At 37.0% G+C, this 18,189-nt stretch overlaps 1 protein-coding gene across 2 annotated transcripts in view; it reads left to right on the top strand.

Moving 5' to 3' along the window:
* The window catches only part of LOC126355212 (post-GPI attachment to proteins factor 3), a 105,144-nt gene that overhangs the window by 48,051 nt on the left and 38,904 nt on the right, over window positions 1-18,189 (top strand). For both annotated transcript variants that reach the window (XM_050005459.1, XM_050005460.1), the window contains exon 6: window positions 9,931-10,135. In XM_050005459.1, coding sequence (XP_049861416.1) covers window positions 9,931-10,135 — 205 coding nt within the window. The remainder of the gene's footprint in view (window positions 1-9,930; window positions 10,136-18,189) is intronic.

The raw sequence follows: 18,189 nt of genomic DNA, 5'->3' as shown, positions 1-18,189 counted from the left end.
CATACATGGTATTGAGGAAATAAAATTAGTCAGTAGAAAAACTGGCTTGTTATCCATCCATTTGAGGATTGTCAGACCATTGCTACTGAGACTGTATGAATCACCTCTTTTCATTTCCTTGTCTGGAGGGAATGTCTTTGGGATGTCTTTACGATTGATGTGCACTGTTCCACATGATCTGATATTTTGTAAACCAAGGTAATACTGCATCCGGATAGTGGTTTTGTCAGTAGCAGAACTAGTGACTCACCAAGCCCTACTTCAGGACCAGAGTTTTTTTTGCCAGTGTAATAAATCACACTCAAATAAGTAGCCAGTTTCCGAATCACATCTGCACCACATTTTGAAACCCCATTTGATTGGCTTATTTTTGACATACTGTCCCATAATATTATGTCCTTTGAATCTGATCATATGCTAATCTACAGATTGAGCCATAGTTGCACTAAGAGATTCCTCGAAGGTTTTGTTCAAATGGGTTCGAATTTCTTCAAACCAATGTAGTGGCATAATCTGAGCTATATAAGGAACATCTAAATTAGATTCAGTTGCCCAGTAGCTTCTAAATGTAGGCAAAATATGGTACCCCATTACCAGGTTCATACCAAGAAATGCCTTGATTTCATCTTCATTTATGCTGAATGCATTGCCTGATTGTTCTGAATACTGAATACTTTCAGGAATTAATATATCATGCACCAAATCTTTTAGGCCAACAGTGGAAGAAAAAATTTCGAATGCTTTTTACATTTCACGATTTTCACTGACACTATACAAAAGCACTTTCCCAAATTCATGATTCATGTTATCACTGAACTGTCTTGGTTGGTAAGTTCTGGACAATTTAAATTCTGGTAAATCTGGAAGGGAATCAGGTACCTCAGAATTTGGTTCTGATATTTTGTCTGTATGCCTTCTTTTGCTACGTGTCTACGTATTTCCTTTTCAGGATCTTCTATATTAACATGTTCTCTTTCATCTTCCATATCTCCTTCAAGAAAAATTTTATCTTTATCCAGTAACAGATTATCTTCGTCATCACTACTGCAAGCCACCAAAATCTGCATAACACTTTCATCAGTGATGAAAAATTCTCTTTTTCTGGAGCACATGACCTAAAAGCAGATTTGAAATTATACCAGTACAAATTTTTTCCGCTTATTTAATAAAATGAAAGATAATATATTTTCAGCCGAATTTTAAATACCATTCTGCTCGTTTTTTTACGTAATAGTGACGATTTCATGACATTCAAAAACAAGTACACAAATTACCATTGTGGTTCATTGAGACAACTATACCCCAAAGAATGAAAATAAAGATTTCCACTCATGAAATACAGTTATTTTCAAAATGAATGGTCTAAAGCAAAAGAGAAACTTACTTGAATATACTTTCAAGCTTTGACAGTAAGGCAGAGAACACAATACGCACACAATAAGTGAATAAATTTGTGTGTCTGCTTGAAGTGAGATCCACCAACAATAACCGACTAATGGTAGTTACAGTAATTGTTGCCACCAAAGATGTACAATATTAAAGGAAACAAATATCTCTGCTTCAAGTAGAGCATCAGCAGCACATCAACTGTGATTACAGTCCAATTAGTAAGGTGATTTATATGTGAGACAAATGTGTCCCATGTATGTGAAAGGATTAATGTACCTCTTCCGTAAATTGCCGCAGATTTGAATGCTGGGCCATCAGTAAGTGTCAGCTTGTGAACCATTCAATGAAACATCATAAGTATGGGTTTTTGGAGCAGAAGGCCCACTCGTGTACTCTTGATATCTGCACAACACAAATTTTACATCTCGCCTGGGCCCATCAATGCCGACACTAGACTGTTGATCCCCCTGTGGGTCCAAGGGTTAGAATAGGCCCGAGGTATTCCTGCCTGTTGTAAGAGGCTACTAAACGGAGTGTCACACTTTTCGGCCCCATGAGTTCAGGTCCCATTCTATGGTTTGACCTGGCACTTTCAAAATTCTACAGAAGTGTGGGCCATATGGGGAAGGACTCCTTACGTGGTGCATGAGTTATCCATAGTACCCTTAGATTTGATCTCCTGTATCTCTTGTCATGGCTTTGCATCTCCACCTGCGATTCAACTATTTGGGTGAGGACACTTTCCAGGGTATGTCATCTTCTTACTTTGTCTCCTGTCCTCTTTCATGCCATGACAATATTGGATTTCTCTGCACCCAATATCCAGCGCATAGCCAATCAATTGTGATTGGGCCATCATGTACAAATTTGGTGGTAGCCATACGGCACCAGCAGTCTCTAAGAAGGGCAAGATCGAATACAATGTCGACAGGTATGACCCTAAATCGTTCCCCTCCCTCGCTACACCATGGGAGGAAAGTAGGGCTTCAGAATGGAGTTTTTGGTCTGTATCAGAACTGATGGAGACTCCATTCTACCTATGAAGCCTCAATGTTTCGTTGAACACCTTGAGAATAAGTCTGGAGAAGTGACAGCGCAGTCCAAGATGTGAAACGGTGCAGTCTTTATTCAGACAGCATCCCCATCCCAATCCCGAGCATTGCTCGCCTCTGACAAGCTGGGTGATATTCCTGTTTCCGTCACTCCTCATAAAAGCCTCAACATGGTCCAGGGGATTGTTTTCCATTGTGGTCTCCTCTTGCAGTCTGATGATGAGCTCCACACCAATTTAGAACAGCAGAGTGTACATTTCATCCAGCGCGTTTACAGGGAACACAAAGACAACAGGGTTTCTACCGGTGCCTTCATCTTGGCCTTTGAGGGTGATGCATAGCCTGAAAAGGTTAAGGTGATGGTTTACTGCTATGACGTTAAACCATATGTCCCTCCCCATGTGCGGTGCTTTAAGTGCTGGAAGTTTGGGCACATGTGGGTGAGTAGCCATGTATGTGAAAAACGGCATCCCATTTGAGTCAATTGATGTTTCAAAGTACTGCACTGAAAAGGTGTTTGAATGTTGTGCAGGTGTGGTTAAATTTAGTGGAGCTAAACTTATAACTGTTGTTATTTATAGATCCCCAGACTCCGCTTTTCACAACATTTTTGCTAAAGCTAGAGGAGGTTATTGGTTCACTTTATAGGAAATACAAAAAGTTAGTTATATGTGGTGACTTCAGTATTAACTGTATAAGTGATTGTGCAAGGAAAATGATGCTGGTAGACCTCCTTAATTCATATAATCTTATGCAAACCATATTCTTTACAATGAGAGTGCAAGGGAACAGTAGAACAACCATAGACAACATTTTTGTTCATTCCTCATTACTAGAAGGGCATTCTGTTAGCAAAAAGGTGAATGGCCTTTCAGATCATGATGCACAAATTTTAACTCTAAAAGATTTTTGTGCTGCAGCAACCCATATTAAATATAGTTATCAACTGTTTAGGAAAGCTGATCCAGTTGCTGTAGAGACCTTTGTAAACCTTATCAAGGAACAAGAGTGGGAAGATGTTTATAGTGCTGATACAGTAGACAATAAATTTAATGCTTTCCTCAAGACTTTTCTCATGCTCTTTGAAAGTTGCTTTCCATTAGAATGTTCAAAACAGGGTACTAGCACAAACATGCAGCCTGGGTGGCTGTCTAAAGGGATAAGAATATCTTGGAGAACAAAGTGGCAATTATATCAAAACGTTAGAAACAGTCAAAATCTAAATGCAGCAGCCCATTACAAACAGTATTGTAAGGTGCTTAAAAATGTTATTAGGAAGGCAAAAAGTATGTGGTATGCAGATAGAATGGCTAAGTCTTGGGATAAAATTAAAACTATATGGTCAGTCATAAAGGAAGTGGCTGGTCTGCAGAGACAGGTCGAGGATATAGAATCAGTGTGTAGTGGGAATGTGCGTGTTACTGATAAGGCGCATATATGTACAGTATTTTAATAATCACTTTCTGAATATAGCAGGTTAACTAAATAGAAACCTAGTCCCAACAGGGAATCATATAGCGCTCTTAGAAAAAAGTACTCCGAGACTGTTACCTGAAATGCTTCTCCATGATACTGACAAGAGGGAGATTGAGTTAATAATTAAATCACTAAAGACCAAGAACTGTCATTGATATGATGGGGTATGTAGCAGAATACTGAAGTATTGTTCTATGTATGTTAGCCCAGTACTTAGCCATATCTGTAACTTTTTATTTAGGAGTGGTCGGTTTCCTGACATATTAAAGTACTCGGTAGTGAAACCACTTTATAAAAAGGGAGACAGGGATAATGTTGACAATTTTAGACCTATTTCTATGCCATTGGCATTTGCTAAAGTTATTGAGAAGGTTGTATATACAAGGTTACTGGAGCATTTCAATTCACATAATTTGCTGTCAAATGTACAGTTTGGTTTTAGAAATGGTTTAATAACTGAAAATGCTATATTCTCTTTTCTCTGTGAGGTTTTGGACAGATTAAATAAAAGGTTGCGAACGCTGCGTGGTTTCTTTGATTTAACAAAGGCTTTTGACTGTGTTGACCACAAAATATTACTGCAGAAGTTGGACCATTATGGAGTAAGAGGGGTAGATTACAATTGGTTCACCTCTTACTTTAAGAACAGAAAGCAGAAGGTAATTCTCCACATACTGAGAGTGGCAGTGATATGCAGTCCCAATGGGGCACTGTTAAGTGTGGCGTTCCCCAAGGGTCAGCGCTGGGGCCACTGCTGTTTCTTATTTATATAAATGATATGCCTTCTAGTATTACAGGTGATTCAAAAATATTTCTGTTTGCTGATAACACCAGCTTGGTAGTGAAGGATCTTGTGTGTAATATTGAAACAGTATCAAATAATGTAGTTCATTAAATAAGTTCATGGCTTGTGGAAATTATTTGATGCTAAATCACAGTAAGACTCAGTTTTTACAGTGTCTAACTCACAATTCAACAAGAACCGATGTTTTGATCAGACAGAATGGGCATATTATAAGCAAGATGGAACAGTTCAAGTTCCTAGGCGTTCGGATAGATAGTAAGCTGTTGTGGAAAACCCATGTTCAGGATCTTGTTCAGAAACTAAATGCTGCTGTATTTACCATTAGGACAGTACCTGAAATAAGTGACAGTTCAACATGAAAAGTAGTCTACTTCACATATTTTCATACACTTATGTCGTATGGTATTATTTTTTTGGGGTAATTCTTCTGATTCAAAATGGGTATTTTTGGCTCAAAAACGGGCTGTTCGAGCTATATGTGGTGTACGTTCGAGAACCTCTTGTCGACCCCTATTCAATAGTCTGGAAATTCTGACATTGCCCTCACAGTATATATTTTCTTTAATGTCGTTTGTTGTTAGCAATATTAGCTTATTCCCAAGAGTTAGCAGCTTTCACTCAGTTAATACTAGGCAGGAATCAAAACTGCATGTGGAATGCACTTCCTTGACTCTTGTGCAGAAAGGAGTGCAGTATTCTGCTGCATCCATTTTCAATAAGCTACCACAAGAACTCAAAAATTTTAGCAGTAGCCCAAACACTTTTAAGTCTAAACTGAAGAGTTTCCTCATGGCTCATTCCTTCTATTCTGTCGAGGAGTCCTGGAAGAGCTGAAAAATTAAGCAAATTCCAGTGTTACATTGTTGATTTTCTTTATTTAAACTTATGACTTGTCGCCTGAATATGTTTCTTATATTTCATTTTATCTGTTTCTACTATCGTGTTATAATTTCATGTATTGACTTGTTCCATGACCATGGAGACTTCTCCTTAATTTGGTCCCACGGAACAATAAATAAATAAAAAATGTCTTCCTGCTGCACTTCCAGTGCCACATGTCGAGGCTGCAGGTATCCACTGCACCCAAATACTCCATGTGTGCCGTGGAGAGCGCCACTCCTCCTGTTCGCCAGACTGCCCAGTACTCCAAAAGAAGCGGAAAATCATGGAGTACAAGACCCTGGACTGGTTGACTTACACAGAGGCTAAATGCGTATTTGAAAGATTACACCCCATTCGGTTGACGTCGACATATGCTGCAGCTACATCACCATCCCCGTCCCAAGTGCCAGTGGTTCCTCACTCTGTGCCACGAACAGTGGGCTCTCTGGGTCACCACCTTCGACCAATATTTATTTTAAATTGCTGTGAGGAAACTACCAAGTTTGTAAAGTCCTGTTTATGAAGGAAATAAATGCCCTCTCACAAGCTGGATTGTCCTTTTATCTTCCTATGTGGAAGATAGAGCTCCCTCAAAGATTCCCAAAAATATAATCTAAGAACTGTTTGCTTGCATACCTCTTGTAAAAAGTCCTCTGCCTTTTCTTGTTTGCTTGCACACCTTTTGTTAACAGTCCTCTACCTTTTCTCAACATTCTTACAGTGTAGATTTTTGTAACCCATTACCTTCATGACAGTGTGAACACATTTTGCTTACAGTGGTTTGCAAAATGCTTAGTTCGTTGCAGTTTTCCTGTACCTTGGGTTTTAAATTTACTAATTTTTTTGTATGCCTCTTCAATACAATTAATTATTGCTAAAAATTCCACATTTTGTTTCACCGATCACCCTTCTATGTACGATGATACTTTCTTGATGGACTCCAAAAACTCTTTATGAGCTAAAACCAGTTTGGTCAAAAATCTCTTATCTTATTGTAGTATTTTTGCCAATGTAATCTTGATTTGAATTTTTAAATTCCCTATCTATCTACTTAACATCAATATACCATTTTTTGTTTGAGCATTTTCCTCCCTTTATTTGCGAATGAACTCTAATTGTCTCATTCTTCACATCACTATTTGGACTCACCAGGATATGTTCTCTTCATCAAAACTTTGCTTGGACACAATAGATAATTATAGTTTGAATTCTCTTTAATAAAATATAAGATTTACACAGTAGCTTGCAACACACACACAATGTTTCACCTTGTAGCTTTTACACAACACTGTACAACTCTTTCATTATCAAAATGACTCAAACTTGCTGGAAAAATTAATTATAGATTGTTGGCTGGAATTTGGTGCAACATTGCCACACCCAGAAAGCAGATGCACCCAGCTGCTACAACCAAGTCGCAATGTCTCATTACCCATTGCTTTCCAGTTCTCAGCAGCATGTGTTACCAGGTGGTTGGCCCATGGAGCAGCAGCATTTGGCATCGCTTGTCCTCGTATCTTCCCAAAAACATCGGCAGTTGCAGGGTACTCTTCTGCATCTGCTCCCAGTCAACTTTGTTGAGTCCTTTTAGTGGACTCTCCAGTCTCTCTTAGTCTCCCTGATGTCCTGTGTATGTCTCACCATGTGTCAGCATTACACTTCTGGATCAAAGAAGTGACTTTCAGTTACTTTCTTTGACCTGCTCAGTAACCAGAGCGTAAGCCACATTAGGTTATTGAATTTTAGTAGTGAATTATTATTTGAGAAATTCATATCCTTGTTTCAGAAAGAGACCTGATGGGAGAGAAAAAATCCTTCAATTGTTCTCTCAAAAATTGGAGGTTCAATGGTAATCAGTCAAAGGTGCTGTATATTGGTGAAATTTCTACCCACATTAATTTATCTCAGACTGTGTTGCTGATGTCAAATTATATGAAAGGATGTAAAATTCTTCTGTTAGTGGAATAGAAATATGTGTATATGAACGTTGGAAAATAAATTGACTTCTTCACTTCAAAACTAAATATGATGTGAAATCAACTTTCAGCTTGGAACACTCTTATTCCCTTTGAATTGTGTAAAACAATATGTGTGGCTTATTAGAAGGCAGCAGCAGACTGACTCTTACATCATTATAATTTCATTACTCATACATTTTGATTTTTGATTATAATAGCACCAATCAACACAAATTGAAAACCAGAGTTTCACAACAGTTGCTAGCAGGATCTTCTTGTTGTCGTCGGCAATCACTTCAGTTGTGACAGTGAACAGTGCGGCATCTTTGACTCTCAGCAGCAAAGACTCTACTGGCAGCATATCACATCGCCCTTGGTCTTATTATCATCATCATCATCATCATCATCATAAACTAAAGGTTATGCCTTGTCGATTTAGCCACGTCCCTTTCTCCATTGTCATCCTCTTCAATTCTTCATACGATTTTATCCCCATATCTTCTTTGATGTTGGTCTTATCATAAAACAAAATAAAACAGTTATTCATGCAATAATAATCATTGTAAAAGGATACAACTAAAGTGTATTAATCTAATTCAGTTGTCTGGACAAGCATTAAATTTAATTATGTTGCCTTCTCACCTGTATTCACTAAAGCAGTAAGAGCAGCAATGCGACACTTTCTGATACTCTGTTACACTGTACTGGGTGCATGTCATGTTCTCATCTCTTGCCATATGAGGAAACCTTGAGAATTGCTACTCAGACCAAATCTGCTCTCAACTGAGGAGAGCGTCTGAACCTGTTCCTTGCTGGTACATTCCCTGTGCTCTTTGCACCATCACAAACTGTGCCTCTGTTGTTCAGGCATCAACAGAACACAATGTACTGGTCATGGACAAAGAGACCGTCTCCATGCAGTTGCGCCACTGTGGCCTGTGAGATTGGACACCTTGCAGTCATGTTAAATGTGGTTCCAATTGCACTCACTGTTTGATTGGGTCCTTCCTAGCATGTTACAAAATGTAATACCCATCTGCTGCTGCAGTTGACCTTGGTCAACCACATTTTCTCCTTCAGGCAGCAGTGTGTATGGTCCGGCACACCCAAAGCATGCAAAAAAAATGCTGTGAGTAATACCAAATTCATGGGATACACTCACCACAGTTCATTCTTCTTTCAGTTACCTGATGGTTCTTCCCCATGTAGAGTCATCAAAATACTGCTTCTGGGCCCTGTTGTTATGAAGATCACCACCACAGCCCTCCATAACTGATTGCTGATTTGTGTTTTCCTGTTCCTTCAACTGCCTTGTGTTGTGGGGCCAGCCCCATTTGGCACTATAGTCTACTGACATCACACATTGTGATGTCCAGCTTTATGTGTGTGATGGAAACATCTGGTAACATGCTCCCTCATTTTCATTAATTTCCACAGAGCAGTTAACTTCATGTCACTTATCTAGCTTGTCCTTAAGTTTTGCAGAGCAATATATTATGTGAGCTCCATTGTTTTTTGTCAGTGCCTCAAACTCTTGCACTTTGTTACAATTGGCTACTAAAATTAATTGTCCCTTATGTGGCATGGGGACATTTATTTTCAGCTCTCACTAATACTTCAGGATCTCTGGTAGATATCATTATCTGGAGTTGATGGAGACCTGCTTGTGTGCGTCCCATAAACATTCAAATATTTGTTGATATTGTGGTTATTCCTTACTGCCATGTTTACCTTTTCAGTGTTTCCATTAAATTTGACTTACTCATTGTCTTATTGTATAAATCACGGAACATAACTTTCAAATGCGTGTTCAGCTCTTTTACTTTCTTTGTTTTGTAGTCCTCTTAACCTCCTTGATCTTTTTGAGTACTTTTCTAAATTCAAATGTAAAAAAATTTTGTTTTAATAGCAACTTCTATTAATATATTGCTTTGCAGATTTCTCAGCAACTTTTTTGAAAAATCCTAGTCTTATCATTTCCATCACTTCTCGTTTTGATTGTGTATGTTTATTTTTTTCTGCAGCTGCCGTGCCTCCCTCTCCACTCCCAACCCCCACCCACCTGTCCACCCTTCTTCCTCCTTTCATTTTCTTCCTACATTGTTTCTGCTATTACTGTCTCTAAAAACTTTGTTTTCTTCTGCATAGACAAAGGATTATTTGTGACCAACAGATGTTTGAATTTCAGGCATGCAAGTTTGTTGTCTCTATGATGGTCTTTCATTTGTAGTACAGAATGTGAATTCTGCCCATTGGAATAATTTGTCAGGAAGCATATTTACAAACTATAGATGTTCTTTTTGATTTTTCATTCTGAATTACTGTACATACTTTGCCATTTATATCAGGCTTTTGGACTTTGTTTCAGGTATCGTGAATGGACTGGGATGGTTGTCATGGTGTACGTGGTGTCGAAAGATGCAGCCCTATGTTTGGCGCTGTGCTCTGTTTGTAGTGTTGGCTGGTCTCTCATTACTACTTGAGATTGCAGACTTCCCACCTTTGTTATGGACGTTCGATGCCCATGCACTCTGGCACCTCGCCACAGTGCCACTTCCAATATTGTTCTACAGGTAAAACATGTGGAATTTGAGTCTCATAATGGTTCACGCATTGATACTGTTTTGAAACTATGCATGATATTTAACTGAAAAACTCTTGCAAAATATCAACTTAAGTGCACGCATGAAATACAGGTGCAGAAAAACTGGTATGCTTTATAGTTTGGCGTCTATTTTATTAGTTCTCAGTAATTCTACCACTTTTCCAGTGCCAGGGGGAGGGAGGTAGAGCAGTAGGAAAAGCCTGTTTATTTATTGTTCCTTACTAATAACAAAACTTAAGTGGGTTATTAAAACAATATTTTGTTTTCACACTGTGAAGTATAACATTAAACACCTGTTTGTGCTCCAAATTTCATATACTGTGAACATTAAACCTGTTCCTGATTATTGTAAGCATTTTACTAGATCTGAAAGTGGGCAATTAAAATGAGTAGAACAGTCTGTCAATATGACAGTATTGTAACATTATTACCGTATGACAACCTCCCTTCTTCACCTTTCTGTGCTTGTTTGCTTTCTTTCACACTGCTTTTTATCTGTTAATTCTAAGACTATGACGGCAATTGTTAACATTCATGCTATCTGTTGCTTACAGCTGTCAGCTTCCAGTTTGAGGACATTAACCTAGAATAGTTTTTGTTGCAGTATGTCTTGTATTTGCGTTATTGGATATTATACTCTTCTTTCCTGTACATATTCCTTTCTGATCCTTAATTAATTGGAGAATAACTATAGTATAATGTAGTTTTGTATCATAAATGTTACAATCATTTACTCCATTACTGCAACAAAAAGAATTATCACAAGGAATGAGTGATCAGTATTGTCATACAGCAGAGGTGTATATACTCCATCCAAACAGGCCTCAGAAAGCCCAATGGTGCTGCCTGATCACTGTGTCACATTCAGCCAATAGGCGTCATTGGATACAGATATGAAGGTGCATGTGGTCAGCACACCGCTCTCCCAGCCATTGTCAGTTCTCATGACTGCAGCTGCCACTTCTCACTCAAGCAGCTCCTCATTTGGCTTCACAAGTGCTGATTGCTGCCCAGCTGCCAACAGTGTTCAGCAGACTTGAATGGTCACTCATCTGAGTTAGCTGAGCTCGACAGTGCTTAACTTCAGTGATCTGATGGGAACTGGGGACCACTGTGGCAAGGCTGTTGGCATTGCAGAGATAGAGTGTATCAAATATAGATGTTTCCCTTACTTTGATAATTTTCTGATGTATATAACAATCTGTGGTAAGTGTGCGTGGTTGAGCTCCATGTTATTTTTCTTATCCAGTATATACTGAGGTATGCAACAGTAACTGTATTAAGGTCTGGTCTTGTATATTTTGAACACAAGCTTTTTTTATATTTATTACTACAGTGTCAGTTGCAAATGTTCACAGTTAATTACTAGTTTCTTTCATAAACAGTGATCATCTTCACTTCTAAAAATAAAATGTAAATAACTTTTTCATTAGATAACACAGACAGAAAATATATTCAAAATTAGAAACATTAAAAGCTGTACCTGATTACTGAAATTACACAGATTGAGATTATTTACAACATAAAATAGTTCCTGATTAATCATGATTAGTGAAAAGTCACAATTCTTAAGGGGAAAAAAAGAAGAGGTAACTACTTGTGAGAATATTCCATGGCATCTAGCATCGTATTGAACTATGCTTCCTAAAAGATGATGAGAGGGAGGATAGTGGCAGGGGGACAAAAAATTCTGCTATAGTGCATTACTAAAATATGACAATGAACTATGTAAAAGGTACAATATGACATTAAGAAGCATGTTAGCTAATGCACTTAATGTTAGTACATGGCATGTCTTGTTAAAATTTATAACTGAATTAAAATATTGAAATAAGATATTTGGATAGTTTTCACCAAGAGCGTGTCTGAGGTGTGTTGTGCTCGTGCACTTTAGATTTCCAGTCTGCCTGTGGCCATGGTGCCATTCAGACACACTGCCAGCAAGTTCTGCAAGTTGCTAAGGACTTGTTCTTCCAAGTGGGGCTGGAGCAAAGCTGGTGAGTTGCTGCTGACTGGAATGCCCACATATGTCATCAAAATTCTTTAGGCCAGACTAAAAAGTAGGTGTTTTATCTGGTTCTTTCAGGTGATGCCCTTATATTCAGAGTTCTTAGGTGTCATGATGTAGAATCCATATTGAGATCTGTATAAGGGGGCTTCCTGTAAATGCTAAATCTATGTCTCCTGTCCTTTTTGGTGATATTTCATCAGGGAAATTGATTACCCCTTTACATTCATGTTCAACAATAAAGTTTTGATTGGTGAAAAGCACTAAGCTCCACATGAATCTCATTGATTTCCTTTACATTCCCATTGAATAATAAAATGGAATCATAAAAAACATATCAGTAGTATATAACTTTGTTAGCTAACTAAAAAATTTCTGCTCTACGTGGTTAATGAATATTTCAGCCACGATACCAGCAAGGATTATAGAATGTAAACAACTCCATTGTTTGTCATACAGCTACTTTTTTATGTTGTAGTAGATTGTGTGTTTAGTGAAATTGACTGTTTCACTGATTGGCACATTTGTGTACAAATTTGCTATGTCAAGTGATGCAAACAAATGTATGCAGGTATTGCAGTATGTTTGACACTATCAGCAAAGTCATAGATATTCTTAATACTAAACTCTTGATTAAATGTATATGAAGCTTTTAACTTTCACTACAGACATTTGGTAATAAGTGCACCAGGACTCCACTCATCGTTGGAGTTTAGCCTCATGAATTTTCTGTGCAGTTTAACCTGTCCTCTGGTGGCTGGCGTTAATGGGTTCATAACAGAAATGATTCCTTTTTATTATTGTTAAATAGGAAGTTAGAATTTTGAATTTTACATTTCAAATCATTATGGAATTTTGTTGTAGGATTCTTATTTATTTCTCTAATTTCATTTCCAGTTTTAGATATGTCTTCATTTTCATTCATAATGACCAGTGTTCCCTTTATTGGTCTTTATAACTAATGCTTTATGCTGTTCTAATTTCTTATTTGAACATAGTATAGTTTTCTTAGCATTATTTTTATTTTTTCGAACAATTTGTAATTGTTCTTGAAGTTTTAGTAATTAACATTGGCTTACAATTATCTTACTTGGTTTTAGCTAACTAAATTATTATATATTATTACTTGCATGTTCATGGTCTCATATTATTATGCGAAGGGAATGTAAATGAAATCAATGAGATTACTATGAAGCTTAGTGCCATTTACCTTAAGCTAAAATTTACTGTTGAACATGAGTGTAAAGGGGGTAATCAATTTCCCTGATGCAACTGTTGCTAAAGAAGATGGCTAACATAGATTCAGCATTTATAGGAAACCCATTTGCAGAGATCTCATTTTAGATTCTATGTCATGGCATCTCACTATAGATCAAATGGTAGGTTCTCATTCCTTAATTGAGGAGCATAACCTGATATATGCAAAAAAAATTGAAAATTGAGCTACGTGTGGTAATAAGGTAATGTTGTCCTTTCACATCAACCTCTGAACAAAGTTTTAGCAAAATTTGACTACTGCCATGTATACTCCAAATCACAAAGTTTTAGCAAAACCCGATGTACGCATTCTTACAATTATAACAAAAGTCGACAAATGCAATATAATTACTCTCTCGTGTCTCGGCTTTCTTTCTGCAGCAAGCGGTCAACAATAATGGAGTACGCTGATTGCTGTAAGCAGTGTTACTCATTGTTGTTATAATATTTACTGGCAGGAATAGTGTTGCAACCAGATTTCATTGTCATCAGAACACCTGCAACTTGCTTTTAGACTGGTATTCACTTATGCTCACGTGTATGTCTACAAAGAATTATTGCACAGAAGCAGAATGGACGATGATTCTTGTGATTCTGAAAATCGCTTATAGGTAAGAGAATGTTGTGATGAGAGAAAAACCCGATTCAAGAAGAGCTTGCATTAACTTGATATGCAAAGCAAAAAGTTTAAAAATCATTAAATGCAATCATTAACTTGAGGTTCTGCTTTCAAAAGCTACAGAAATGAAAAAGTGGAAAGCTGCTGACTGTGCTATGAAGGTATTTTCTGCTTTCATCATTGCAAGACATCATTAAATAAAATGGATCAAGGCGAGTTTCTGTTAAAATTTCTTAATATTTCTTTAATATAATTTCTTAATATTTCTTCACTTCAGTGCACAGTATTGGACACCCATAATGCAAAAAGGAAGAAAACAGTGACAATTATACCATTAGAAAAAGGAATGGTGAAGTACCGCCTCTTTGTGCTGCCACTATCAGTGAGGTTTTCTGTGCTACGAAAGTATGGTTATACAATTTGTGCATCAGGATCCATACTATAAATCCCCTGATCCAGAACTCTGGATCAGGGGAGACTTACCGGACAGGATGAAGAGGACTGGGGACTGCACCAGACAAAATTTGAGTCAAATCTCATCCAGTGCAGTCCCCAACAGTCTCTTTCCTTCTCATCCCGTCTGGTAAGTCTCCCCTGACCTGGGGTTCCGGGTGATTTTTCTGAACTGTACCCCTTTCCCAAAACCTATCCAGTCATATCCTTCACCCCTCTTCCTTCCCCTTCAACTCTTATGCCAGACGGAGGAGCCACTGGCTCTGAAAGTCTGTGAAAGTTAAATCCTTGTGTGTGTGTGTGTGTGTGTGTGTGTGTGTGTGTGTGTGTGTGTGTGTGTGTGTATTTTCCCCTGCTGGCACTTGCTGAGTACAATTTTTATCTATCCGTTTATATTATATTATCAGTAATTGATTATTTTTGTTGTTATATTATCCATACTATGGAGCTGAGAAGGCAAAGTATTGTTTTCTACAACTGTTTAGAGACAAAGAGGATGCACTCACTTTGCTTCGGCTTTGTTGGACTTTCATTCTGACTTAGATAAAAAAAACAACCAGATGATGGCCCCACTACTATACATCTATTCTCAGGTCTTGCAGTAGTCAAAATATGGCTATGCTTACAGTGTTCTTGGAAAAAGAGCACAAGATTAAATAACATTTGTCACTTCTTCCCTGTTCATGGCCATAGCTAAATGCCTCCAGAAAGAGTGTTTAGTGGAATTGAGTAATCTTACAGAAAAAAAGAAAGCACCGAGTCTGCTAAAGAATATTGCAATATTTTAGAAGAGCATGACACTCTCAAAGTTCTAAACACAGACTGGGATGTTAAAAATCTAAAAGACAGTGCACATAAAGTACTAAAATCCAAGCTAACATTCAAAGTGAACAGCCAGCATGTCACCTCATACAAGAAAGCAAGGAAAATTATTAATGTGCAAGTGATACATACTGTGGAGATCCAGTACAAATTGACATAATGACATGAGAGAAACCATGCCATCCAACAATACTAACGTCCACCCTTTTATCAAAACAAAATATGGTAAACAAAGAAAGAAGAAAGATGTTTCTGCTTTGCTAAAGTATTTTGAAATTCCAGAGGATGCAAAGTTTTACAAAGATGTTGTAGACGAATAATATAAAGATGTAAGAGGGAAAACTTGACTATAACAACGTGATTGTAACACAAAATACTTTTTGTGTTATTCATTTCATACTTCAGGTAGTATTAGAATAATAATATAAGATAACAATTACATTAAAACAGTCATCACTGTTATTATTTTATTATGGCACTGTATTTCTATTATTATTGTTTGTGCTCTCAATAAAGTCAATAACTGTAAATTAAAAACATATTATGAAAAGGAAAGTTGCTACTCTCCATATAGCAGAAATGCTGAGTCACAGATAGGCACAACAAAAAGACTGTCACAAATAAATAAGGCTTTCATCCACTAAGGCCTTCATCAAAGGCCTTTGATGAAGGTCTTAATGGCTTTCATCCACTAAGGCCTTCATCAAAGGCCTTTGATGAAGGCCTTAATGGCCGAAAGCTTTATATGGTGAGTAGCAACTTTCCTTTTCAAAATATTGTTATATTTCATCCTGGATTTTCCATTGTTTCATAAATTAAAAAACTGTATGTAATAATATATGCAAAAATATGCATTTTACAATGCAGGCATATATTACACACAACAGCACATGAAAACATTAGTTGTGGAAGAAAATACATGGAATTAAAGAAGGCAATGTAACTGATACCAGCAGTAATTACAAGCATTTTTTGACATTTGAAAAAAAATAACTGGAAAAATCACACCTTAATATACTGTTACAAAATGTAATTTTAATGTACTTCATTACAACACTTTATTAATGTCAGTGAGACCTAGCAGTCATATAAAAATTCAAATGTTTGAACATATCTATTTAGATGAAAACAGAAAAACTCATTTTATGAAAAATTTATAAAGTTTTTAAAAATCATTCCTTAATTAACACTTTGCCGATGCTACCAATAATTGAGCAAGAAAGGAAAAATTAAATTGCCATTCTTAAGCAAGTCATTGTAAGTAAAGATTATAAAGCTGAAGTAGTTACTAAAATGTTTCAATAAATTAAAATAAAGTACACACAGAGAACAAGTTCTGTTACATTAAAAGATGAACAGCAAGTGCAAAAATTGATGTACATGCCAATACATATAGAAAAAAGGTAGCAGATAAAGTAGTGCAACAGTTCTGGAAAACCAGATTAAGAATAGACTTTTATGCAACTGACAGACATTTGATGTATGTGAAATGTGGTAGAAATAAATCAGTATGCTAATCTAGTGTATCGGTTGTGTAAGAGATCAAGTGCAGTATCTGTCCTAAACAGTATCTGGGTCAGTCTGGTAGAACTTTTAAGACCCAGTTTAAAAAACACACAGCACTTTGTAATAATAAGACAGTACTTGGAGATCCACTAAATTAGTGGCCATCAAACTACGGCCAATCAGTTACATGCAGCTTGAATCGAGTATATATGTGGTCCGCTGTTGTCAGCGATATTTTATAATTATATACACGAAGCAACTAACACCCGATCCAAAAATATCAGCTAAAGATAAGAGTTTGTTTTTCTTGCTCAGTAACAAACAAAAATACATACAGAATCAATAATATTTGATATTTAAGATTGTTTAATTTTAATTGACATCTGTGAATTCGACCTTGAGCTAAGTAAAATTTGCCACTTACTTCAGGAGCTAAGTATAGTGCATCCATTGCAGGATTAATAGAAGTAAAAGGTGAAATATTTTGTCTTTGTCTTCCAATGCTAACAACACGTGAGCACACTCAGTTAGCACCGATCAGCTCCTATGGTATAAATGTCAAACGGAAGTAATGCACTTGCGAATGGTCTTTATAGAAAGTCATATTCAAAAGTGGTACATGTGTTTTTATCAAGTAATATGAAATCAAATTAAGGCTGTCGTAATACAGTACAATGAGTGAAAGAAAAATTTCATTCAAAACATTTGTGATAATGTTTCGTATTGCAGTTACTGATATTAATTAATGTAACATATTGGTTTATGAGGTTAACAGTAACAGCAGTAGGAGAAGGTGTGGTAAAATGGCCAGAATGGGAAAAGTGGCCATTGCATATTTATTGCCCTGAACAGTGCTGCTGCCTGCCGAGAAGCAGTCAGATTAGATTAGATTAGATCAGATTAATACTATTTCCATGGATCATGAATACGATATTTCGTAATGATGTGGAACGAGTCAAATTTTCCAATACATGAACCATGGACCTTGTTGGTGGGGAGGCATAGTGAACGCAATAATGTGGCCAAGATAGACACGTAGCCCACGCCTACTAAAGTAGTACAAGTTTATATGCCAACTAGCTCTGCAGATGATGAAGAAATTGAAGAAATGTATGATGAAATAAAAGAAATTATTCGGATAGTGAACGGAGATGAAAATTTAATAGTCATGGGTGACTGGAATTCGGTAGTATGAAAGGGGAGAGAAGGAAACGTAGTAGGTGAATATGGATTGGGGCTAAGATATGAAAGAGGAAGCCGCCTGGTAGAATTTTACACAGAGTACAACTTAATCATAGCTAACACATGGTTCAAGAATCATGAAAAAAATGGTTGTATACATGGAAGAAGCCTGGAG

Source organism: Schistocerca gregaria, chromosome 3, assembly GCF_023897955.1.
Source record: "Schistocerca gregaria isolate iqSchGreg1 chromosome 3, iqSchGreg1.2, whole genome shotgun sequence".
In the NCBI taxonomy this organism is placed as follows: Eukaryota; Metazoa; Arthropoda; class Insecta; order Orthoptera; family Acrididae; genus Schistocerca; species Schistocerca gregaria.
This window is presented reverse-complemented; position numbering and strand designations above follow the sequence as displayed.